Source organism: Equus asinus, chromosome 29, assembly GCF_041296235.1.
Source record: "Equus asinus isolate D_3611 breed Donkey chromosome 29, EquAss-T2T_v2, whole genome shotgun sequence".
Taxonomy (NCBI): Eukaryota; Metazoa; Chordata; class Mammalia; order Perissodactyla; family Equidae; genus Equus; species Equus asinus.
In genome coordinates, this window is record NC_091818.1 from 40,345,720 (window position 1) to 40,373,593 (window position 27,874).

The 27,874-nt window shown below is 41.4% G+C and overlaps 1 protein-coding gene across 1 annotated transcript; it reads right to left on the minus strand.

Moving 5' to 3' along the window:
* On the minus strand, positions 1-27,874 carry RBM17 (RNA binding motif protein 17). Its single transcript, XM_044762069.2, has 12 exons — positions 27,661-27,874; positions 20,184-20,321; positions 15,768-15,884; positions 12,417-12,583; positions 11,164-11,261; positions 8,138-8,194; positions 6,773-6,914; positions 4,520-4,671; positions 3,330-3,403; positions 2,726-2,824; positions 1,547-1,619; positions 1-1,410 (listed from the first exon to the last, which is right to left on the minus strand). Exons 2-12 carry the CDS (start codon positions 20,304-20,306, stop codon positions 1,307-1,309), a joined length of 1,206 nt encoding a protein of 401 aa, XP_044618004.1. The 5' UTR covers positions 20,307-20,321; positions 27,661-27,874; the 3' UTR covers positions 1-1,306.

Sequence of the window (27,874 nt, forward strand, 5' to 3'; positions counted from 1 at the left end):
GAGAAAATGTTATTCTTTATTTATGTTAAATAAAAACATGAGAAAATCCTTTTTTAAAAAGGGTCAGAATATTCCTTATGTCTCCAAACCAAGTCCATGAATGCAAAGAAATGGTGAGTGCTTCTTCACAACACACTTTCATGTCGTAATAACCTAAAGAGACAACACAGGTGCATGTCCTTCAGTTGCCGCTTCAGGAAAGTCACATGCAATATTCCGGCAAGTGAGGAACAGAACACAGGCACAAATATGCTCTGGAAACACTTCCTGCTCTGGCAACAAACCTCAGTACCAAATATTTTTATCTGTTTTCTTTTTTGTGGTCCTGCTAAATTTTTAAGCCACACACACCACTGTACCGCAATGCTAGAATTTTTCAAAATTCCAAAACTATATTAATCGGCAGTACAGTTCAAGCAGCTGATGTGGCTAAATTTTATAAATTTAAAAGTTACACATGAGAACTGACACTACTGCAAATTTTGCCAGTAGAAACGTGACCCCAAGGAACCACCATTTCCAAAACATAACTGGATACACATTTACACGGTACCTGCGAGGTTCTGAATTAACTTGTCATTTCTGATCTACGCTAAAGACTATGCTTGAATCTCTGAAAACAAATGCTAGATTCATGATTTCTATACCCATATACCCCTAAATCCATCACAAACCATAATAGTCTGACTCAGCTTAACCGAAAATGACTCATCCGAACAGGTCATGGAAGGTTCAGTTCTTCAACCTTAGTTCAGGCCGTAAAGAGCTTTTTCTGTGACTGGAGTCAATAAGAAGAACTTCTCTGTTAGAGAAAGCAGGCATTTCCACCTTTGGCAGACTGCCAAGATGACACTTTATTACACAATTTATGAAGCTACAGTTTAGTAACTTGCAGGTTTTATTAAAATGAATCGAAAAAAGAAAGAAAGAAAAGCAAAGGATAACTTAATACAACCCCATACCCCAAAACTTTCTAGATTTTTTAGTGCAAGAAATGCTGTATCACTGAAGCACTTGAGAATTATCATGAAATCCTAGCAAAAAATGTAATCACCTCAGAAGTGGTAATAAAAAAGAGAAACAACCAGAGAGGCACACAGATTGTTTTTTTTTTTTTTAAAGAATTTTTATACTATATTAAAAAACCACAAAATAAAAAAGGGATCAGTCAACATATATCTTAGAAGTTCTTTCAAGAGTCTCTGTACCCAACAGCCATGGAGGTGGCTGCCACCTTTTTCTTCTCTGCTCAGCTTGCAGCTCACTTAGGGGTCACTGGAGATGACTTGCGCTCTAGTTCTTAAAATCAAACTTGTTCTGCCAAATCCAAGACCCTGAATTTATCCAAATTGTAGAAACATGCTTTTACCACCCGTCCACCAAAATACCTCCCGTTCAGATCAACAACAGCTAAAAGGCAAACAAAAAGACAGTCAGTTAATACAGGCTTCCTCTAAGACATTGCAAGAACATGTTTTCATTACCTAACAATTAAGAACACAATTTGACTGTTTTATTCTTTCTATTATTTAGCTGTACAACTTACCTTTAATTGCTGATTCAACTCTTTCAAATTCTAAAAATATTCGTACTGCTTCATCATCAGGGGCACCAGGAATCTGGAAAAGAAAGAAAAGTGCAATAGGTAAAGTTATCATCTGAGATATCACTGAAAGTAGGTCTTCTTCCTTAAATGATTTTTGCCAAAGTATCCTAATTACCACCATGTACGGACAAGTAGTAGCCAGAAACCAAGGAAATAAGTGTAATTTGTTTGTCACCAAAATCTGTTGACCGTTTGTTTATGACACACACTGTGTTAGGTGCCAGGAACACAGAGCTAAGCAGGGCAGTCTGTGACCCATTGGAGGGCCTGTGCCAGCTGCAGATAAACAAGTAATTACGTGGTCAACAAACAGCATCACGACATGGAAGAGGAGCATAAGTGAGAGCAGAAATTGACGACAAAAAGCTTCGCACTCTGACTGCCTCTCACAGTAGGCTGAACTCCTCTGTCGCGCTTTCTAAGCCCTGCAGAACCTGGCTCCGCTCCATCTACGTAAGCAGGTCTCCCAGTAATCCCCACACACCCAACCATCCCATTTTGCAGCCTTCCTCAGTCTCCCAGAAGCTGTGACCCTGATCTGAATACTTTTTTCTATCCAAATCGTACCACTTCATTTCACAGCTCACATCCGATACTGTTCACAAAGCCTTCTCCAACTATTTTTGTTGATTTAATCCCTTTCTCAACTCCTGTACTTATAGTCAAAACTACTGAAATCTAGCAACTGAATATTCTCTATTTTCACATGTGTTTGAACACATCACTGAAAGGACAGAACATGTTTCCTGTACTCCGAATGCTCTCAACACAGTGTGGGGCATGTGAGAGGCACTAACTACACACCCGCCAAACGAAGGAAACCAAAGGCAGGTCCAAGTAACCAAACTATTGTGCACACAGCAAAGTCTCTAGTCACCAAACTAAACCTCAATCATAAAATGAAAAATTTTAATTCTTCATCTAATAAAATCTGAAGTCCTTGTCTTTATGTTCAAAATTGTTATAAGTGAATAAGAGAAGTATGACTAACCAACATCTGTCACCTTCTGCAGTAGACCGTATGCTACTTGCAGCACGTCCTGTCGCTATTTGTAGAAAATGTTCTGTAATCTGTCAATTACAACTAGGGGTACAAACATCAAAAGAAAGCCCTCTTACTTCAAATATCACACATTTTCCAACTTTGCCATATTTTTCACATTCTTCCTTGGTTTCAACTTCCAAGTCTTCATCTACCTCTCCTGCACCAACCATGTTCTATAAACAAAAATAAATAAATAAATTCAAGTATCAAGTGTAATTTACAAATAGATAAATGAGATGTATAAATAACTTTTTTCCATGATGGCAAATGTTCTCAACCCCAAATGACACAATGAAAATTTTCATCCCTGTAGTACCTGAAGTTGGTATTTCTTAAAAAACAAACAAAAATAAATATTAAGCTTCGTAAAGAAGTACAAGATCATCTATGCAAGCATCAAAATGTAAACTAAGCTGAACTTCCAATAATTTCAAATATTTTAAAGTAATTATTCACTGTAGCCTTACATACTGTACTCAGCAAAGAAACATTAGTGAAAAAGGAATCTAAAATCAGTCTTATACAGAGTCTATCCAAAAGCATCATTTGCAAAAGTGCTGTTTCCGTGTTCTTCAACCGTAATGCCACCAGTGGGGCTGGAAGCACGCAGGGACAGGTTAGGGTGCAGGGACACACAAGTCAAGGTAGGCACTCAGGTTTCTTTCTTCTCCTTCTTACCCTTAGTAGGACCACTTTAGTAGGACACTTCAGTATTTCAGTCAATGGATTTGAATCCGACTTCTTGGCTGCATCTGTAGGAAAACATATCATCAGATGCAGACATGTTAGGGCACTGAGTCCCGTTAAAATGAATAATTTAATTTCAACAGCAATCCCCACTATGTCCTAGAGTCGTCTATCAGCACCTATGCAGTCTCTGAGCAAAAATGTACTACTATCTGTAATAAAAGCACCCACTGTGCTTTGATATAGGTTTTTACCACAATTTCTGGAAGTCTTCAGCTTCCCAGGCTACCTGCAATTTTTGCTTAGTTCACTTCGACAAGATGGACAGAACAAAACAATCACAACCCTTACAGGCGAGAGTCTTGGCCTTGGCAGGAGCCGAAGGTCACTAGGCCAGTGTAACGAGCAGTTAATTAGCCAGCCACAGGCTGACTCACTTCAGATACTCCTATAATCGGGGTGACATGGTTTTTGGTACTAGCCCGTCAGGCTGACTGGCCGCTTCCTAAAGCTAGACATCGACAGGGCTGCCAGAAAGCTTTTCTTCCTTCTTTAGGAAAGGGAGTTCAGCAAGGCTGACTCAAAATGAACTCAAATCTCCTGCTTAAAACACTAAGATATGTTTGACTCCTTCCAATATGCCATCAGTAGACAACAGGTTCTAAGAATCAAATGAAAATAAAACACCAAGTAGGCATCCTCTAGCAACAGATTGCAAAATAACATTAGATCTCACAGGGCAATTGATCTGTGAGAGAATCAGAAATCATGCTTGTGATGAGAGGGCAGGGAAAGGAAGAGGAGAGAACCATTCCAGGAGGGACAAGAGCAGCTATCATCACTGACATGCTGTGGTACACAGCTGTCTTTCATGCTATAAAAACATAACTATGATTTTATCAATTCGACAAGGTTCTTTGCCTCATACAAGGAGGCACGAAACTATTTTCTGAGTACTTTCATTTTCTGCCAAAGTCTCGTCATCCTTTTCTCCCATGGCCTTCCCATCTCTTCTGAACAAATAAAGACGAGCCTCAGGACTCTCGGTTTCCACAGCACAGAACTGGACAGCACCATCATCAGGACTCTCTCGTTCTACTCAAGAAGAGGCCATGCTCTCCCTCTGGACCTCACTTCCCCCTCGCTCCCACCCTGAAAACAAGCCTGCTGGGGGGACGCACCTTTCTCCGTGGCGTCGCCCACAATGATCTTGCCGCCTCGCTTGCTTGTCTTCTCCACCGACAACGCTGTGCTCAGCCCTTGCTCATGCTTCCCAAGACCCTGGCCTTCCCGGAAGCCATACTTCTGCATGATTTTATGTGCTACTGTGCCACTGGGAGGGGGAAAAAGAGAAAGATCTCTGCGCTTGAAGTCATCAGCTATAGCACAAACCAGGTTTTATAGCACAATAATCTCCTGCAAAGAGGGCACAAATCCCACAGAGGCTTCGATGAGGTCACATATGATTAACCATGGGCCATTAGATGGAGGCTGTGGGGTGTTCAGGATGGAAGAAATATAAAAAGCTAATGCGGAAATCCTCGACACCCGGAGATTATCTCTGAGGGAAGGGAAACACTAGTTTCCCTAACAAAATTTCCCCAGTACCCCTGCTAGAAAACACTAGACTTTTTGTGTGCTCCAGCATCTGCAATGCTATAGCTCATGACCACAGTTTATTTAAAAGCATGCCTGTCAAAAAATAACTATGAAGTTCATGTAGTGACAATGATAGCATTTTTTTAAATAGCAGAGTTTCCAGTGATAGACTTTATAAATGAAAGAACTCTTAGAGGTTATCTATTTAATAGATGGGAAAATAAGGAAACAGAAGGCCCAGATTAGCTGACTGCTTAGAGTTGACTAGGAGCAAAGCAAGACACATTTAGAAATTATTTCTATAGAGGTTAACAGTAGAATTGAAACTGGAACCCATGACTCTTGATTCTTAGTCTACTGCTCTTCTCTAACACCATGAGAGCTTTCAAACCACACTTTGAGGTGCCTCACAGGCCTCACGGATGCCCCCCAGTGGCTGCTGCTACTTAGGGCTTGAACCACAAAACTGTGTGCTTCAACGAGAATTGCACTTACATTATTTCACGCATGTAATTTCCTTAAAAACTTCATTTGAACAAATTTCCCTTGAACTAGGGCTAAAAGGAAAAGACTGAAAACTGCTGAATTGTACCATATTGCATCTTCCTTAGGCATAAGTTAACAATTTAGTTCTTGTTTAAAAGGAGAGTCAGCAAAAAATCAATTTTTATCATTACCAGAAAAAAGAAAGCTTCCTGTCTGTCCACCCCCCAGCATACATTCCAGGGTGACCCAATGAACCTTTCTGCGATGACGGGAACGTTGTCTCTCTGCACTGCCCAATACAGCAGCTGTCAGCCTTGTGCAGTTATTGAGCACTTGAGACGAGACTAGTGTGATCAAGGAACTACACTTTAACTCTGTTCGTTTTAAGTTACTTTAACAGCCCCTTGTGGCCAGCAGCTACCATAGAGAACAACGCAGGTCTAGGAGCTGGATACTAAGAAGGTCAGAAACTCAAAACCCTCTTGCAGCGCACGAAGCCCAGCCACCTACTCCAACTGCCTGGTCACCTCACCAAGGGCTCTGAGAAGCAAAGCAAATGCACACAGGCCAGGGCAAACCGAGGTGATCGCTACAGTCATAGGACACAGAACAAAGGACTCAGGGCAAGGCTGCCTCATCGGACAGTGCTCACAGCATGAGCGGAACAGAGTAAAACAACACAAGACATTCTTTAACCAAAATGCACGGCAAATCCAGTGGAGGTTACAAAAAATCCACATGCCCACCTGAAAGTCAACCTCAAAATTGGTTTTTATATGCTAGCAAACAAATTTCTAATTATAGTTAGAATGACTAAGAGTTTTCAGACCAAAGGAAAAGAATCATGACCTTAAAGCAAATGGCTCATAAAGAAAAAAAAGATGTCATCCACCCTTTGGACAGAGGGTAAGGGAGCTCTAACTCATGTGAGCTATTTTATTTGCAAATGTTATGAAAATAAATGTAAATAATTATCAGAAACTCTTCCTACCTGGAGAATATAATGTTCAGCATCTAAATCATTCAAAACTTACATTAGACATACAACTAGAATATACAACTATGTACTGGGGGGCTTTGGAGAGAAGGAAAAAAAAAAGATTGGCAACAGATTTTAACCCAGGTGCCAATCTTAAAAAAACAACAAAAACCCTTACATTAGAAGGCTTTATGTTTTGTACAAAACATGTCTGCATCACGCTGGATCACCCTCCATGTGACTCAGCACTGAGCACACCAAGCGTCTCCCTATAAACCCGAGAATGCCCTCGTTTCAAACAAGCTGCATCTACTGAAAGGGCTGGAGTCCTCCCTACACCTGCTGAGATGAGAGCACTTGGAACCATTACCCCATGTTGGCAAGGAAGGAGTTGCCAGGTCCGGTCGGTGATCGGGGTCTGTCTTGCTCCTCGTACACCGGGGGAGGGATGGCAGCTTTGGAAGACTGTGAGCGAGGTCTCGAATCCTCTTCATATGGAAAATCTCGGGGTACTGTTGCATGAAAATAACACAGGTTTACCAAAATACTGCAAAACAGTTCTCAACTGCGCTAGTATAAATCAGTTATCTTGAACTAATGTAGCTGACATTTTTAGTTTACTACAAGGAATGAGAAAAAACCAAACCAATTCTATAGCCTTTACAGGACTTTTTTAAATCACAGAGGTAGAAGACCATTTTTCTGATTCTAGCTTTGCGCCTGCTCTTACATCTCCTCAAATGTCTTTTTCACATCATACTGAAAAGCTACCCTCCACAGTGCTCTTAAATGACAACTCGTGTCTGAATCTTTAAGATTTTCTGCACATCCCAGGCAGCTCCGACTGAACTCTCTCGACTCCCACAGCACACTGTGTACCTGTCTTTAGATTCTAATCTTACCACCTCGTTACCCGAACAGACAGTAACGGTCTCTGGGGTCAGGGACCATGTACCACCAGAGCAGTGATTTTCAACTCCAGCTACACGTTAGAATCAACAAGGAAGCTCTAAAAAGATCCAGATGCTTGGGCCCCACTCCCAGAGACTGGTTTCAACTGGTTTGTCAGGTGTTTTCACACAAAAGGTATTTAACAATATTTTTTGAATTATCTTCTTTAACAAGATAATATAAATAGTTCAACAGATATTAAAGAGCACTAGAGATGATTATATTTTCTTGGGATAGTTTAGGTGTGGTCTAACCCAGAGAAGAGGAAAATGATGTAGATGATATATCAAAGTCCAATTCCAACCCCAAAATTCTAGAACAGATCACTGGGAGAAGAAACAGCGGGTGGGCATGTTTTGGCAACGGAGGTAAATGTACAGTGAAATAGAAACTGAAGGCAGAGAAATCTAATCAAGGAAGGCACTGCCACCTTGCGGAAGGTCAAGAATTTAACAGCCTCTAAACACTGAGTACACAAATTGTAAACTGAGCTGTTTTAACCTAATTCCTAAGAGAAAATGTCGGAGGGAAAAAAATTACACCAAAAAATAGCACCTCACTGTATAAAATCCAAGCCTCAGAGCCGGCACATAAACTTCTCCAGTAGGAGGGGTGGGAGAGAGCAGCCTCTGGGACCCCACGTGGCCTCAGCGTCAGAGGCAGAGGTGCGGTTTTGGGCCATCTCCCTTTACACTCAGGAAACCTGGCTGATCCCAGCTACAACTTCCCAGACTGGGCTAAAGATCCTATCAGCAGAAAAGGGGAAGAAACCCATAATACATACACTCTTTGTCTTTCTCTACAAGAGAAGTGGGTGGTGCGATGGCAGCTCCGCCCATACCTGCAAAAACATAAATTCCGCCGATTAAAGGAGGGAAGATGGAAGACATGTCAGATGCCAGACTCCAGGGCTGTGACACCTACCATTTGTCACCCCCCGCCCCCTGTCCCCCCCCTCCCCAGCCACATGCCACCCCTGCAAAGAAAGGAACTAAAAAGGAAAAGACCTGCTTCATCTCCTCTGAATCTAGGATTAAAAATGTAGAAAACTGGCAAAACCCAGATGGACAAAATTATTTTTTTCAAAGCAGGCATTCATGAACCCCAGAATATAGTCAATAAATGAATTTTAAGGTAAAAGAGCCCAACCTGGAGAACTAGCAGTTACTCAGAAAACAGTAAGATAGCTATTTACTGAGAGCATGGGCCCCAGAAGGCACTTTCACCTATGTTCTCTCATTTAGGCTTAACAAACCCCTGAAGCAGGTACTACTGTTTCATTTTCCAGATGAGAAAAGGATCAGAGGAGAGTTAATGGGCAGAGAGAATAAAGCCCAGCTCCCTGTGATGCCAAAGCTTCCCTTGACAACACAGCACACTCCTTTCCAGGGTACAAACCATTGGATCCAAACACCTATTGGAAATGTGGGTACTTCTGGTTCCTAAAGAGTCTGTTTTGTGTTGTCACCACTCCTGCTCATGCTTCCTGGACAGAGAATTGTGGACACAAATGAACCAAAACAGACTCCACTTGCTATCTGACAACCAGAAGAAAAACACGAGTGGAGAATATAAGGAATTTTTCATTACACATAGGCCCTAACATATGTATTATAACTTAATCACCAATGAAATATAATCCAAAAAATAAAATGTAACCAAAAAATAACCTGATTATAAAACCATGCTGCACCAGCATGAAATGTTTCACCAAAAAAAATCCTCTAAAGCCAGTGTACATTCATCATGATTAACAGGCCTGGGCTAGACAAATACTTGAGGAGAAATATGAACCTATATAACACTTTCTTATATTTCTTTTGAAATACCTATTACCATTTTTTAACCTTGTCACTAAGACCTAAGCAATTATTGATTCTGAAAAGATTAGCTCTAATGAGTTCAGCATAAAAAATTCTGGATGATTACTGGAAATTTGCTACTCAGCAGTTAAAATATGAACATCAATCTATTAACAGCAGTACACATAATGGATATAATGCCATTACTTCCCTCATATTAAATTGTACAGCTCCTGCTAATGTTCAAGAAAAAAGTAAATGTCCTTAATATACAAGGCACACCTCCTTACAAAAGGACAGCTGATACGTAAGATGGAAAAATGAGATCAACAAATATTCAATCTACATACTGGATTCTACAACAACTTAGTAAAAACTAAACATTTGGTGATTCATAAGATAATGGACATGAAATGTTTAACATAATGCCTGACACACAGCACACTCAAATGTTTACTCTTTATGAGAAAAACAATGTGGTATCTAACAGCGCTCAGCATGTAGTCAGTATTCTTCTTTTTGAAGAATAATTGAGATATGTTAGTTTCAGGTGTACAAACAATGATTTGCTATTTGTATATATTTCGAAATGATCACAGTAAGTCTAGTTAACATCCATCACCATATGTAGCTACAACATTTTTTTCTCCTTTGAGGATTTTTAGGATCTACTCTCTTAGCAAGTTTCAAATATGCAATATAGTACTATTAACTATAGTCACTATGCTGTACATTAATCCCCTTACTTATTTATTTTATAACTGCAAGTCTGTACCTTTTGACCCCCTTTACCCACTTCTCCCACGCCCCACCCTCCACCTCTGGCAACCACCAATCTGTTCTCTGTGTCTATGTTTTTTGTTGTTCATAGTAAACAGTCTATAAATACTCATTTCCTATCTGGAATGAAAGATTAAGAATTGTAAATTACTACAGACTCGCTCTTTTCCAACTCAATCAGTATTTGAAAGATTTTAAGATTTAAATGAAAGCCTGCAACAACCGTGGCTGTGCACTTGGGAAGATCAGGCTTGCCAAACTGCTGATCATAAAACAGAGTCCACGTTATGTGGAAATATACTCCAGCATCACGATAACATTATTCTTAGGTCTCACGTTAAAGATAACCATATTACAATGACGTTTTCGGGCAAATGAAGATCTTGGAGAAAATGAACAGTGGACCTGTACTACGTAAAGTAGCTGGTCCCTCTGTGCCTCAGATTTTTTCACCCTTAAAATAGGGATAATCACAGAGCCAGGTCGAGTTGTTGGGTGGTGTAAAGGAGATAATTTATGACAGTGCTTAGAACAGTGTCTGGCATCTAGCAGACAAGTAGAAGATTTAAAATTTCTCACTTACTTCTCAATCTGTCAACCAAACTAGCCACCAACTCAAGGAAATCTCAGCAATCAAAACAAAATGAAGGTAAAATAAGCAGCAGCCCATTGTCTTAAGAATGAGCACTGCTTAACTATCCCGTGGTCACTAAGAATTCAGTTCTAACACAATTACAATTCTGCTTGCAAAACTGTAGAGATGGGAGGGGCCTTATGAAGTACCTAGTTCAAATTCTCATCTCCCAGCTCACTACATGACACTGAAAGAAGCCAGCATCTAGGGAAGTGCAGGGACCTTTTCAAGTTCACGCATGTTAGTGGCAAACCTGGAAACGAGCACCTTGACTCTCCATTCAGTACTTAACAGAAATGCAGCTTGATACAAAGAATAGGCCAACCGTGCAGCAGGTAAAGAAAAGTCTATGTATTTCAAGATATGTTCAAAGTATTCAATAAATAAATGTTAGAAGTGGTTGGGAAGCTCCAAGGAGCACATATGTGAAAACACAATGTAAATAAAAACTGTTATGCCAGTGTGGATTGCTGGAATTCTAGAGAGAAAACCACCCAAATCAATGTCAACTGAACTATTCATCAAATTAAATACGGAAAGCAAAAAACGGAATTGCACTAGATCTGAAACATAACATTTCTGTTCATGCCTTACTTCTTTTCCTCCTCTCCCGCTCATAATCTTCATCTTCATCAGAATCTGGATCTGGTCGCCTTGAAAACCCACTAGCTTCATGTCTGTCTTTACGCCTCCTGTGATAACAAAGGAAACAAATATTCATCACAGACAAACCAACTTAGAGATGTGAACCCAAGGACGTCACCTTGACTTTCTCTTGGCTAGAAAATACCCAAATCCTCCCTTTCACACTAAACTATAAATTTGGGGGGTGGCGGCATGCAAAAAACTGGCTGAAGACTAAAGTAGCAAAGATATGAGAAGTGGGAAAAATCCAGAAGACAAATTGAACAAATTTACTAAGTACATGAGTATATGTAGCAAGAAAAAAGTTTCCTTGATATTTACCTCTTTCAAGTTTAAAGCATATATATCAACATAGGCAATAGTTTAATAATTTCAATTCTCCAAACATGCTTTCACTTTATGAAATGATTCAAAAATAAGGAGAAATAGTATATCAATATTTTATAACTATTTAATAATTAATATTCAATATTTTACAAAGAAGAAAATCAAATAAATCCTTGTTACCCACACTTTTAAAAAACATAAATAAAAGATGAATGTAAGTTTCGAAAATTCCATCTGGCTCAAAAATAAAGAATAACATTTTAGGCATTTTAAATAGCTAGCAGAGTCATAGCACAGGGAAAAAAACTATTATTCAACATCAGGTTTCTAAGTTACTTTTCTAACAACTCACCTAAAATGTGCACTTTAAGTTTTCTGCATCTATACATGAAATTTGCTCCAGAGTTTGTTTTCATGCTGGGATGTAACAAACTACAAATTCTTTTTCATGCTGGGGTGTGACCAACTACACATTCTTTTTTTTTTTCTGGGAAAGATGTCCCTAGTTAACATCTGTTATCAATCTTCTTTTTTTTCCCCTCCCCAAAGCCCCAGTACACAGTTGTATACTCTAGTTGCAAGGCCTTCTCGTTCTTCTATGTGAGCCAGCACCACTGCATGGCTACTGACAGAGGAGTGGCATGGTTCTGCACCCGGAAACCAAACCTGGGCCACTGAAGCGATGAGAGCATCCAACTTTAACCACTAGGCCATCAGGGCTGGCTCAACAACCACAAATTCTTAAAAACAATCTGACTCCTTCTGATGACTGCTCAGATCAACCGTGAAAACTAACTTCAGCTTTACAGACAGCACTAAAGTTCATTCGTTAATATTTCAAACGTATAATATCCCAAAGCCAAACAAAGCCTTACTTTTCTCTCTCTTCTATTTCTTTTTGTCTTTCCAGCTCCCGCTGTCTCTGTCGTTCTTCTCTTTGGCGCTTCACTACTTTCTCATAATCATTAGGAAACATAGGATCATATTCATCAGCTAAAGGAATCAGAACTTCTCCTGCAGAAAATCCACTGGGAACAGGATCCTAAGAAAGGTAAAAATGCCAAAGTACATACCATCCTCATGTCTTAGAATTTAATTCAAAGAATTAAAGTGAAAGAAAATGAGGTTAGAAGGGGCCTTGGAGGCCATCTGCTTCCTTTGTTTTGTAGATGAGGGAACAAATGCCTAAGGAGGTTTCACACCTAGGGCCACACACCTAGGGAGGGAGCAGCAGAACCAGGACAAAGAACTTCATCTCTTAGTTCAGTATTAATTCCATAAATACCCTACGGCATTCTCCCGGAATTCCTAAACAAGCTGCCACCACCTAAAGCTTTAAGCAATAAATTTGATTATTTATAGTAAACACTGAATACTTCTGTTTTTATATATCTATGAAAACTTAAAAAAACAAAACAACCCATGACTAATAATCATTCTTGTGGTCATTTAATAGAATAACTAGATTCTGATTACATAAGAGACATGATATATTAAGAAATTTAAAAAAAGCAAAAAGCATCCTCTTGGGCTTTTTGCAATTCCCTGGGATACACATCCCTTCCCAGGTAGGCTGCATTTCAGGTGCTGAGTCTGACACAGGTGGATGTAATTCCCTTCACATCATCATTAATTTTTCAAATTTTTCTAATTAATTTTCTAATTAATTTTTCACAGGTTAAGATGATAACATTTTGCATTTCTTGTCTATACGTTTAGAAACTGGGGCTACTCTTGGAGAGAAAAGTAGTAGCCTTAACAAAGAAATGAGAAAAACCAAAGGCAGACAGAGCACAGCTGACTAGAAGGGTCTTCCCTCTAGGTGGGTGGTCTTGACCTCCACATGGCTCTGGTGAGCCCTGATCTACCGCATGGTCAAACTCTGCTAAACCTCCATGTGTTCTTCCGTTAGTGTTCTTAGCATAACTCCTCCTTATCATCTGTAAAAAGAGGATGCCTTAACTGGCCCCACAGATACCTTGGGCAGCGCAGGTTAGGACAAGGGCCCACGCTGCACCTCTTTCAGGAGGGACACTGTGCAACACTCCCAAAGGCAGGAAGGCTGTTTGTCAACTGTATTTTGTATTGAACACAAAAATCACATGGTCAAGAGAGTTATAAATCTAACAATGCCTGTATTACACTGTTCAGTTTGACATTTTGCATTAGAAAACAAACATCTCATTGTTTCCTGTTAACTAAAAATCAGGAAACACCATGATGAATAAAAGAAATCAGAAAAATAACTATAATCACCACTGAGGGCCTATCACTGGAAAATTTATACAAATCTGTGTAACATAGGGTTCCCAAAGGGTAGTTATGAATCTGTTTCATATGAATTCATATAAGAGACATGCTAACAACACAAACGCACATGCACAAGATTTCCTTTCAGTTATTATTAAGACCAGAGAGAAGCTAACAAAGAGCTACTCAATATACACAATACTATTATCGCAAAGTTTCTGACAGAACAAATTGCCAGTATGAAGGTTAATTCTTTGTCATTTCAAAATTTGAAAGCAAACAATGCTTACTGTATAAACCCTGCTAATAAGTTTAACAATGAGCCATGGTTCTCTACATGGTTATCAAGTATAAAGCAGTTTGTTACATTAAAAAAATTAAAATGTTAACACTCCAATGCTGGGGAGGGTGGGGAAAACTAAAACTCTCATAAATTGTAGGTGATAGCGTGTACTGACACAACTCTGCTGGGAACAAGCTGGCACTAAAACAAACTGTCCATTAAAATGACTAATGTCTTCATGCCATCTCTGAAAATCTATCCTAAGAAAATAATTTTAAATGTGAAAGCTCTTTGTAGAGATATTCATTAGAGTGTTATTTATAATGACAACCTAAAAGCTGATTCTAGATGGTTCTACACTTAGGGAATAATTGGCAAATAACCATACATTCACTTGACGAGAAGACATTACAATTAAAAATTCGTTATGGAAACTATGTAAAAGAAGGAAAATGCTTATTGATTAAATTTGTGGGGGGCCAATACTATAGATTCTACAGTCAATACACAATAACAGAAGATGATCAAACAGTTTTTGACTAGACGTAGCGAGAAAAAATTAGGTAGGGAATTTGTGGGTAAAAAAATGTTAACCAAGAGTCCCCCCAAACACCTCCACTGTGGGGTGCCGTTCCTTCCTGACAGACTATTAGCCTGCAGGAGCAGCACCAGGTCTTCGGGCAAGAAATCCCACAAGAGCTTCAGCTGTGCCCTGTCTCAGAACGAAAGCAGGGTGGAGCAAGCGGATCCCAAGCCAGGACAGCCAGAACACTGTGAGGACAGAGAAACTAGACAAATGGATGGGGCCTACAGCTGGGACTGTCTCAGCTCAACGTGGGTCCTTTCCAATAGTCTGAAGGGGCGCAGGAGTGGGAAGAGTACCTTGCTACCAGTCACGATAACCACAATCTATCTATTACTAACCTCTCGGTCATTTTTCATCATGCAATTCGTGTGCGTGGTGCTGTTTAAACACGGCAGTCGTGTTATCCGAATGCCATCTGCGAAGGCTAAATGTATACCTAAAGAGCAGGTGTAGTTTTAACTGCAGTTGACATTAGGTTCATCTGTCCCTCATTCTGTGTAGTTTTAACTATGATTCTGAGTAACTTTCCCAGATCTTCCTCATCCTCACACTCCATTTCCAGAGACGACCATGTCTGTTTCTTTGTCTTTAAGCTCATGTAAAATCACTCGGATAATAAAAGTTAGGGTAGTAGAACTGTTCATTTTTTTTTAACCCTTTTCTCTATTTTAACCCGCAACAAAATAATAAGCACTAACATTCTTGACGATAGCAAAAAATACAGTGAGGCCGTTAAAACGATCACAGTCCTATACTTTCTGACACAGACAGACAGTCACAACATATTAAGTGAGAAAAGCAAGTTAGAGAACAGAAGGTGGAGGAGGCACAGAATGGAAAGGCATTCCAAAATATTCAGTTTTAACTTCCGGCGGGCAGAACTGAAGTCATTTGTTTTTCTTTTTGCATAGCTCCAGTTACTCATTTTTCTATAATGAACTATTTTAAGTAGATAAATACTTTCAACTTGATAAAACAAAAGTAAAAATTAAGTTGAAGATGATACTGACTAAACTGCGAAGGCCTAGTGAGGCGGCTGTGTTTGGAGAGACACGAGCGTACGTGAGACTGCAGACGGCAGGAGAGCTGCCTCGGGCAGGAACTCACCTTCAGGCCGGCGGCTACGTGCGGCGGTGTGTCCACGATCTGCCGGTCGTCTGAAGAGCCACCTCGCTTTAGGTCGATGACTGGGGCGAGGACTGTGCTTTGTTTTGTCCTCTGGCTCTAAAGTCACGGAGAAACAAAATAAGTGTACTGAAGCTTCACATTAAAATTCCTCCTATTGTAACAAAGCTTTTTCTCATCTCTGTAACAAACCTTTCAGATAAGAGAAAACCATCATCTTAAAACAACAGCCTTTTAATTCAATTATTACTATAATAATACACTAGTTTCTTTAACCTTTTTTTTACAACACGAATTTCCTCCATTTTTATAAAAGGTTTACAGTAACTGTGGTCACTTTTATTTAAATTTGCATGTGCCATAATGTATGAAAAAAGCTCTACACTGGCTTTTCCCTTTGACCACAGGAGGGCAAACCTGTGACAGCATGTTAAACTGTGACTAGTGTGGACCCTTCACAGGAATGGGCATGTTTTTACACCCTGGACAAAAGATGCTTGTGCATTAGGGGTGTTTTCCTCCTCGCAGGATACAAAATCTTCCCCTACTTCTTTTATTATGAGAACACAGAAAAAAATTTTAAAAAGAGAACAATGATCATTCATATACCATCAACCCATTAACATTTTATCATATTTGCTTTACCCCGCACCTACATTCTGTGCTGAACCATTCGAAAGTTGGAGACACCACGACACTTTACCCTTAATCTCCTAAAACTACAACATTCTCTTACTATAACCACAATACTATTACCACATGTAATAAAACCCATAATGCCCTCTATCATTTCCTATCCAATTCATACTCAGATTTTCTAAGCTGTCCCCTAAATGTCTCTTAAATAGCTGATTTTATTTTGAACCAGCATCCTACCAAAGTGCAGCAATGCATGTGGTTTTAAGTCTCTTATTTACAACATTCCCTTTCCCTGCCATCGTTTCATCACCATCACAGCATCAGCATCTTTGTCTCCTACCTTTCCTTTATCCTCTGACACTATCTTGTAAAAGGTTGCATGTTCCAGATCTGTCTGATAACTTCCCGGCGGTCTAGTTTCACTTATTCCTCTATGCCCTACAATTCTCAAAACCTGAGTTAAATCTTGATTAGATTAGGGTAGTGCTTTTTAGCAAGAATACTTCATAGGTGAGGTGGTGTGCTTGTCTTCCACCATCCCAGCAGGCCCACAAAGTCAGGCTGTCTGTTAGTAATGTTAAACACGATCAGACAGGTATGGTGACCATTTGATCTTCTGGTTATAAAGGTTTTAATTTCCTCCCTTTGCAATTTAAAATGTTATACATTTTCATTATTATCACTACAAAAGGCTCAAAATAAGCTACCATCTCTCCTGAATTTAACAGTGCTTATAATTTTAAGCAAACAAATTTAATCCAATCATTAAATACACAATTCACAAGTTGAACACCAAAGTTTAAAGGACAATAGGGGGATCATCAGGAGCATATATTTTTCTATTATAATTTTTTATTTTTTCAAAATGGAAATATAGATGAAATCACAGCTCCATCTTTCATTGTAGGTACAGTTTTCTCTACCAAACACCTTTACAGATTTGGTTAGGCCAATCTAGTAGTTATTAATTAATAAAACAGCCTAAGAGTATCTTCACTTCCCTTCGAGAAAAAAACAATACTAACTTCACACAGCAATCTCAAAAGATGTTAGAATGTTGCAGAAATTATTTCACAATCATTTTATTTTGATCAATCAAAAATATCTATTTGAAATCTCAAGAGATTTCCCAGTAGCTAAAATTAATGTATTTGTATACATGGAAAGATAAGCATAAATTAAACAGACTGAAGCAGATACTGAAGAGGATGTCTAAGAGTCTAGATGTCACATAAAAACATAATTCCTCACTTACCAGCATCTAACTCTTTACTTTCATGTGAGTAAAATAATAGTACAGAAAATTACTATGTGATCCGTAAACCGTATTTGACTTTTTAATATATTTATTTTTTGGAAGGATCTAGTGTCTCAGTTGTACTTTCTATAAGCTGGTTTATTAACCTATAGTTTAAAAATACCCACCAGCTGGATAGAGAAAGTGATCCTGAAGCACACTGGGCAGGAAGAAACAAAATTATCCAGGATTTTAAAAAACTGGCTGCAAGTAATTCACGAAGCTGACAATTTTTAAGCTGGTAATAAAGAATTATCCCAAACAATTTTTAATCTGTATAGATCTAGTACATTTTGACTTCTGCTTTTCAATTAATTATCTTCTGTTGAAATAAGATTGCCCATTAATTATGTCCACTTAAAGTCTGAGTTTATGTTATTAAGTATGAGAATTCCCTTGGAGCTAGACATTTTATAAAAGAGAAGATCAGCCCTTCAAGAGTAAAATACATGAAATGGTATTGGTATTGGAATACAAAACCTTATTTATACACCTTACGTGCAAAGCGAAAGTTACACAAACTTACCAAGATTTTAAAAATTAAAACAATTAAAAAACAATTAAAAGGAAAAACGAGACTTGTTTTGTTAATCTTCCTTCCACGTGGGATGAAAGCTTGTTTTAAAAAGACAAAATTCTCTCTCTTTAAATACTGGGATAAAAAAATTTAAATCTGGTGGCCAGCTCTGTAGTGTAGGGGTTAAGTCTGGCACACTCTCCTTCAGCAGCCTGGGTTTGCAGGTTTGGATCCCAGGCGTGGACCTACACCACTTGTCAGCCATGCTGTCGGGGGGACCCACATATAAAGTGGAGCAAGATTCGCACAGACGTTAGCTCAGGGCGAATCTTCCTCAGGAAAAAAAAATTAAATCTGGGAATGGTGAATTTGAAAAAGACAAAAGCTTTAATCAACAGAATTGACAAAACAAATTTAAATTTTAAGATAGCGTTGCTTTACGTGGGTATCCTAACTCTAAAAACCTTTTATAATACTGTACAATCAGACATAAACACCTCAGTTAAAGTATCTATTGATAATGTAGTAAAGGAAAAATAATTCTCACTTCAAAAACTACTTTTTATGGAAAATTTCCAACATAAAATTAAAGAGAATAGATTATTCTTAAGTCTTAAGAGGTAAGATTCTTAAGAGAATTAAGTTTCTACTGCCGACAACAACTATGACCAATTTTGTTTTATGTATATTCCTACCCCACCCAATGGATTATTTTAAAATAAATCCCAGAAAATATATCATTTTATCAATAAATATTTCAATAGGTAGCTCTAAAGCAGTATTTCTCACCTTCTTTTTTCATTACTGCCTCCCCACTCCAAGAACCTTTTAACGCATTTCCCCCCACCCCTGAAATTTTGATACCATAGATCCGCTATATCTGTTCATGTACTTTATGTCTATCTGTGCTCTACACACGAAAAAAGCAGGAATGTTTTTACCCCCTCAGGACCAATATTTGTCCTGTTTGGGGGATGGAGCCTCCATTGGATATGCAGGCTCTACAACACAACGGCCCTAAAACAATAAGCAAAACATAACCCATTCTCATTCCTAAAAGTATTTGACAGTCACATTTTAACAGCAAATATCCAGTGGACAACTACGTTTTTAATGTTTTACACACTGAATAACTTCAAGGATGTTGCCAATGCCCAACACGTACACACCAGGAACAAAAGCAATTGCCCCCAGACTACAGCCACCTGACACCCTGACGAGGAGCCGAGCCTGCAGCAAAGCACGCAGATCCTCACAGCTTAGTAGTGACCGCGGAGCCTCGCTCCTCAGAGCACCGCTTCCAGAGCGCCTACAGCAAACGGCAGCAACTCTACCAAAACACGCAAACTCTGGGGCCCCAACTCAGAACCAGAATTGACCAGAATATCAGGAATATGGCTACTGAAGCAGCATCTTAATCAAATGTTCAGCCAGTCTTAGACAGACTGAAGTTTGAAAACCAGCATCACTGCTGGAAACTGAGAGTACTGCTTATCTTCATTCCGATTCCCTGAAATAGTTCTATTCCCAGGAGTCAGGAGAAGCAAAATGACCTTAAGCTCCTTATTCCTCTCTCCCCAGAGCCTCTCTCTCTCTGAGTGTTTCATCCTACATGCTCAATAAAAAGGCAGAAGAGGCGCCAGCCTGGTGGCAAGGTGGTTAAGTTCGTGCACTCTGCTTCGGTGGCCCAGGGTTTGCAGGTTCAGATCCTGGGTGTGGACCTACACACTGTTCATCAAGCCATATTGTGGCAGTACTCCACGTACAAAATAGAGGAAGACTGGCACGGATGTTAGCTCAGGGCCAATCTTCCTCACCAAAAAGAAAAGAAAAGAAAAGAAACCAACAAAAAAAACGCAGAAGAGCAAGCTAAAACCAAATTACTCTTAATCCTGAGGAGGAACCTGCTCTGCAGACTTCTGCTTTCACTGTGGGCTTCTCTTACCTTTGCCTGAGTGAGAGCTGCCTTCTTCACCTGAAGCTGAGACTGCAGAAGTTTGAAGTTTTTGGACCAGCCTTCTGTTTTCGAGTCACTGGTCTCCACTCCCAGGTCGTCATACAGGGACATCTTTTCAGTTTAATGCTGAAAAGCAAAAGGGGTGGAGTTTAAAGAATGCAAAATATAGTAAAGATTTCAAATCTTCTCATGTTAAAATCACTCAGTATGAAGGAATTTTAGAGGTAAAAGGTATCTGAAGAGATCACCTAGTCCAGGGACCTTCAGTGACAGAAGCCAAGAAGCCTGATGTCACCAATCAGTGCCCCTTCTAATACACGCAGCTAGACCCGTGTGTTACTTGTAAAATAAACATCTAGAATTAATTTTCCTATCTAGAGGATCATGTGGTCAAGTAATTCGTGAGTGAAACCATTCTGTTCTATAGCATATAACGAGGTAAGACAGAAGTTCTAGATTCAGGGCATTGTTAATTACATATATCCAATTTTTAAAAATTTTAGTTTGCCTCAATAGCAAAAAGTAGAATCCCTACAAAAACACCAATTACCAGACTGACTTAGCACAATAAGCTACGCTTTTTTGGGGGCTACCCTTTCATAAAGAAAAAATTTAAACATACGCCCAGAAATAAGGAAAAAAAGCCGTAGAAATGATCTCACAAAGGCAGTATTTTCATAAATTGTGATTGATTGTTGCGGGGAGAGTAGAGGGTTACATCTTAAAAACCCTGACTTCTTCATGTCCCACCAAGCAGAGGTTTGTCATCTTCAATAACACTGATCACAAAGAGACAATCAACAACCTCCACGTGAACGGCCAGCACATACTATCCGTGCAGAAGAGGAATACCAGACAGCAGTCCCCCCTTCTCAGCCTTCTCAGGCGGGCGGTGGTCAGGCAGCATCTGCTGTGGAGGTCCACCATGAAAGCCCAGGGAGGGACAGCCGGAACCGGGACTCTGGGGGACACCTCTGCCCAAGGGCATGGTGGGAAGACCCATTGCAAACCCAGTCAGAACTCCGCAGCCCCTGGTGGTAAACACCTACTGCCACCTCTAACAAACCTCAGCAATCTGAAACCCACGACATGGCCCGCTTCTCAAAATAAGAAATCAATCTCTTCCTCACAGATGTAAAGAGAAAAAAATTCTGAGTGAAATTCCTAAATTGCAAAAAGAGCTTAGCACAGGTAGTTTCTGCCTTAAGAGCCACGTTCCAAAAGTCTGTCCGTTCCCAGGCCCAGACGGCATTCTGCCATAGAAACGGCGTTACACCAATCCTGTTGTGCCCGAGTCTGTCTCAGGAAGAGAAGGTGATTTAGACGAGAAGGAAAATATTTAGTTCCCCCCCCGCAGGTTACGTCTGACTTGGGGCAAAAATTCCTCTGGTGAATGCTGACTTCTCCACCCTCCACGAATGGAATCCTAAGACACTGCTGCCCAGAACCTCGGCTGACCTGGTTCCACTCTGCGTGGGGCGGGGGCGACAAGGGTGGGACCAGCTTTACTCCCCCAGACTAGCTGTTCTGGTTTTGAGCAGGGCAGCTCTCTGCCTGGAAGACAGCACCCCAATAAACTTGCTGCTTTTCAGTTTTTTCCATTCCTTAATATTTGAACCCTCAGATCACCTAAAAGCTCTCAGTTTTGATTTCTAAATGAAAGGCCCCCAAGGGAGCGCAGGAGAAGGCGGATGACAGCAGAGCCCAGGGTTCTGGCGCTCACCGACATCACCGAACGAACATTGACATCATCGAACACTGACATCACCAAACGAACATCAAACATCGAGGCATGCCTGCAGGCTCCCCTCCTCACGGCTTGTGTGACAACTCACCAGCTCAGCCTGCGGCAGCTCGGACAGAGCTTCCTAGAGAGCACATCCAACAGGGAGGTGCCCACTGCCATCACTGCCAAAGCAGACGTTTTATCCAGGAACTTGGCATCGTGGTGTCAAGTTAAGTTTGAGTCACTGAGGCAAAATGAAGAACAAGTAATGCCCTCCATTTCCTAACTCAGTACGGCTGCAATGCGCCCATGTCTTCAAAGCATGGTAGGGAATCCCTCTGGGGTCCACCTGAGAACCTATTTTAATCCACGCTACTTAAACTCTGGGAAAACCTAGAGGCAGTTTGTGGAGCCCTCTGCTCTCTCCCCAGACTCAGATCTCTGTCTGCCCCAGCGCTGAGCAGGAAGTCAGGCCGACTGCACAGTTAATGCTCTATTTGCAAATCCACTCCCAGTTCATCTTCCCAGAAATTTCTGACAACAAGAACTTTGGCCAGAAGGAAGACCACCACACTAAAGAGCTTCAAAGGCTTTCCTGTACTTTTCTCCCAGCCTGCCTGGTATTCAAAACGAATCGTTCTTATCTAGATACATATTCTTAAACTTTAAATTTAACCTGAAAATCTCAAACAGAGCAACAGCAATGAAAAACAACGCTGAATGTCCAGCTTACTACTGTGGCTCTCAAAAACAAACCTAACCTAGTTTCATTTTTTGAGCCCTCCTCATTCAACTGGTCACCAAACCAAAGCCTAATAAACTGCAGTTTCGTTTGTTCCATCTTTATTCTTATAAAGGCAAGGAAAGACCAACACATTCTGGGAAACAAACATAAACAAAGCCCTCTGGGAACTTACTAACAAAGATAAACTATCAAAATTTGTTTACAATCCAGACTCCACTTTATTTCTCCTAATATCTCTTCATAAGAAACTTGAGAACTTCATCAAAGAAGGTATCTACCAGCACGTTAGTGCCAATGGAACTAGGTTAACCAAATGCCCGCTAAACAATGGAGGGAAGAGATGCGCTTATTCATTTTTGCACCTCTAATTTCTAGCACAGAGTAGGCCTTTAATAAACATTTGTTGAAACAGTAACAATCAAATAAGATCTATGTGGCCACAGGAATTAGCAGCGAAATGACCCAACGCCCAGGGGAAGCCTGGTTCCGGAGACGGAGGGTAGACAGGTAGCAGAACATGAATGTACTTAACGCCACCATACTGTGCACTTAAAAATGGTTAAAATGGCAAATTTTATGTTATGTATATTTTACTCCAATAAAAAAAAATAGGTAAGAGGGAGGGGAGAAGCAGCGCTGGGGGAGGGGTTGTGAGGTAACAGGCTGCTGTTTAATGAACACTAGCAGCTCTCCCTACCCAGAAGAGTAAACTGATAGAAAGATTTCCCCGAATTTCGGGGCCAAAAATATTAAGCAGTGTAGAGGATCTCTGCCTCCAACAGAGTTCTTCCACCTAAGAATCCAATATTTAACAAGGACATCAGCGCTGAGCTAACGAGGTTTCACAAGATCATACTTGCTCTGATTCCATTTCATTTCTAGATAGAAGATGGCATGTTGACAATTCCATTTGATTAAGTTCACTCTGCAAGCTTCGGAAATCATTATGCAGCAAGGCCTTATGTTCATTTAAATTTCCTGTTTCTGTTCTCAAAAACCTTCAAAAACACCCTTTAAATATTAAAAACTAATGTCACCTTATCAGCATCTGCTAGCTTTTTCTGTAACCAGAACTTATAAATCAGATCTCTGCATCACAGTAAATGTAGAATAGCTTTCTTTGCCTTTCTCATTTTCACTGAACTTCAGATTCACAGAACTGGATTAATCACAGCAACAACATACTTGTTATCCATCCACGCATGTATGGCCTGCTTTTAATTATTTACTACAATGTGACAAGCGCCAGCAAATTCGCCAAACAGCAGCCAGGACAAGAAACCACACTCAACCCACACAGTCCCCCATCCCATTCAAGTGATTTCCCCCACCCAGGGGTGAGAAGCAAACTGAATCCCACTCTCATTAATTCCTAGCTGTCCTCCTTTCTTGTAACTTCATTTACATAGCTTTATTCCATCTATTCCTTAAAGGATGTGTATATATTTTTTAGCTGTTTTAATCACTTATAAATATACCATAGTTGATTCATTCCTTCTCCCCACTGCAACCACTGAAATCTAACAAGTGCATTGACAAGACTCTCCCTGGACCTGAGCTTAACTTAATTAATGCTGAAATGGTACTTAGATGATATAACACCTTTATTTTATGAAGCATGGTGCCAAGTAATAAAAAGCACTGCTTCCTAACATTTGGATATACCTTAAGAAGCCAGGATCGAATGCAAATACAAACAGCTGGTTTTTATAACTTCTTTAAAATAACCTGCTATTTACTTCTTTTTTATGCTTTTTTTTTCTTAAGAAGAAACACAGAAAACATGGTTCTGCCAGAAAAATGATGGCTTTTCAAGACTCTACCTAAGCTGGCGAAGTATTTTTTAAACACGTGCAACTGGTAGACAAAGAACACAGAAGTCTTCACAGAAGCGCCCACCTACTCATCCTTAAAGGGCATCTCTGAAGCCTTTGGCAGCTATTACCCCGCAAAAACACTATCCCCAATTTGTCTCCCCTGAACATGCTGAGACCAGAGCAATGTTCACATGTTATGCTGCCTCCACGCCCTGCTGCCCATGGCTGACACGACTGTCTTACTACATCTTAAGCCCCCAAAGGTAAGGGCTGTTTTTGTCTTCATCCTTGTATCTCTAGCTTAGCATCATTCTTGGAACAGTGTATGAACTTTATATTTTCTTTTCATTTTTTTTTTTAAGGATTGGCACCAGGGCTAACAACTGTTTCCAATCTTTTTTTTTTTCTGCTTTATCTCCCCAAAACCCCCTGTACACAGTTGTATATCTTAGCTGCCAGTCCTTCTACTTGTGGGATGTGGGACCCCGCCTCAACGTGGCCTGCCGAGCGGTGCCATGTCTGCACCCAGGATCCGAACCCTGGGCCGCCGCAGCACAGCGCGCGAACTTAACCACTGGGCCACAGAGCCGGGCCCCTATATTTTCTAAACATATCAGTGAGCGGATGGAAATGTTAATGCACCCACTTAAATCACATTGTTATGAAACAGTAAGATATGCAGATTTGCCTTTAAGGACAAAAGTTATGGTAAGTGGGATGTGACATAAGAATGGTAAATAGGGGGCTGGCCCCGTGGCCGAGTGGTTAAGTTCCCCGATCCACTGCAGGCGGCCCAGTGTTTCGTTGGTTCGAATCCTGGGCGCGGACATGGCACTGCTCATCAAGCCACGCTGAGGCGGCGTCCCATATGCCACAACTAGAAGGACCCACAACGAAGAATATGCAACTATGTACTGGGGGGCTTTGGGGAGAAAAAGGAAAAAATAAAATCTTTAAAAAAAAAAAAAAAAAAAGAATGGTAAATATTAGGAGCCAGCCCTGTGGCCGAGTGGTTAAGTTTGCGCACTCCTGTGCAGTGGCCCAGGGTTTTGCTGGTTCAAATCCTGGTCACAGACATGGCACCGCTCATCAGGCCACACTGAGGCGGCGTCCCACATGCCACAACTAGATGGACCCACAACTAAAAACACACAACTATGTACTGGGGGCTTTGGGAGAAAAAGGAAAAATAAAATCTAAAAAAAAAAAAATAGTAAATATTAAATTATCTACCATAATTAACGGGAGAAAAACTACTACCACTGCACAACTAACAATGAGTCAAGGTTTAAACAGGCAGCCTTGGTAAGAGAAGACCTTTTTATGACTAAATAGATAGTTCATGTAGCAAAAGTGAAAACGAAGCCTAAGGAATGCGGGAAGTACATGCAGACAGAAAGGAGCAGGAAAGGAATCACCAGGGGCGGTGCATGTTGCTGTCCACCAATAAACAGGGAAGAAAAGGCATCTGCCTCATGTATAAGATTTGTAAAGACTTTTTAAAGATCTGAAAAAAATTTTGCCTAAAATTCCACCTCTGGCACCCCTATCATAGTTTAGTACTTCCATCCATTCTCGTAGACTCTATTATCACCAAAATACCCTAGGCTGGAGTGTATTGCAAAGTCCACGGGAGTCACCTGTAATCTCGGGGAATAACAGAACGTCCTTCACGGCTCACTACTACCAAAGACGGCAGAGATTACCAGCGCTGGATCAACCGTTCCCAGAAGGTAATTTACAACAAACCAAGTAAAAAGAAACCCACTTTATCAAGTAACATTTGGGAACAGACAACAATTCTCCCCAAATTCTTATTTTCCATAAAGGCTCTCTCTAGTTATTATAGAACTCCACAGTCAGAACAGCTCTTCACTGCTAACACTTCTGTTACACCCTGTTATATTTCTGTCTCTCACAACCCACTCTCTCTATTCTAAACTGCACAGCATGCAGCACATTTCTTAATAAAATTCTAAAAATAAAACACCCTCGGTTTAAGTTACTAATATACTACCCCATATTCCCTAAATATCCTTATTACAGTCAAAATGTCTGCAGCCTTTATACCGTAAAAATGTTGAAACTGAGTTGCATTCTTTAAAAACTCCACCAACTGTTGGCGGGAGGCAGTCTTCATCCACCTGAGTCTATGGAGAATTTTGCCCTTAACCAGAACATCCTGTTTTGCACCCATACGCCTGGCTCTACCAGTAAGCACCTCCAAGGGCTCTCCTTTACTAACTTCCCAATCAACCTTCTAGATCTGACCTGAGTGCCCGTCCCCAAACCTCTCTCTGCCTTACCTGCGGCTTCCAGAATGCACCACAGTGCTTCACCTCTGCCACCTTATTTTCTCCACAGGGAACCTCTTCGCCATCCTGCACATTTAACAAAACACCTCCGAGACTCAGTTATAAGCATCACCCCGTCTTGGAAGCCTTTCCAGACTCCACTCGAGCCCCTCGGGTCAGCCCAGGCAGGGGTTTTTACGCCTGTGTCCCTAGAGACCAAACTCCGAGACTACGGAATCTTATTTATCCTGCAACCGCTGTTCATACCATATGGTCTGGGCAAGAGAAGATGCCCAAAAAATGCTCGATGATGGAATATTAGAGCTAAAAACCTCGCTTTAGGAGGACAAGGACGGAGGGAACGCCGGAGTCGTACCCTCCTTCACCTGTTCAGGTAAACCCCGGGCTCGGAGAGCTGTCAACCTCTGGAGTCCACGTCCTGCGGCGCGGGAAGGAAGCGGCTTCCTCCCTGCCCACTGCCCGGGCCCGGGAGGGGTGCGACGTGCTGGGCCACAGGTGACACAGGATGGCTACCCGGATCTAGGGACTGAGCAACTTCCTCAAAAGAGGACCAACGGAAAGGAGGAGAAACGTCCTCGGGTCCGAAAGGGACGGAAACAGACAGCCGAGACGGGGAGAGATCGAGGGCCTGGTGACCCGAGGCAAATAAAGGAGAGCGGCGGGGGGCGCGAAGGGAGACGCGGAGGGTCGCCCGAGCCCGGGGCCCGCCTGGAGGCCCAGGGCGCCAGCGGCTGGGGGGCCGACTCGGCCCCTCCTGCACCCCCGGCGGCGCGGCCTACACCCGAGGCCTCGCGTCCAGCGCCGCCCGGGGACGCGCGCCCGCCCCGGCTCCCCGCCAGGCCGCCCGCCCCGGCGCACTTACCCGGCCCGCCCGGCCGACTCTCCCCATGGGCCGCGGCGGCGCACCGGGGCCGAGGCGCCGCGGAGAGGCCAGGCTGGGCGCCCTCGGCGTGACCCGCGACGGCCGGACCGCAGCCGGCGCCAACTCCTACGCCGAGTCCGCAGGGCGCGCGCGGCGCGGGGTCAGGGAGCGCGTGCGGCCGGAAGAGAGGCGCGCCTGTGCCTGCGCCGCGGGG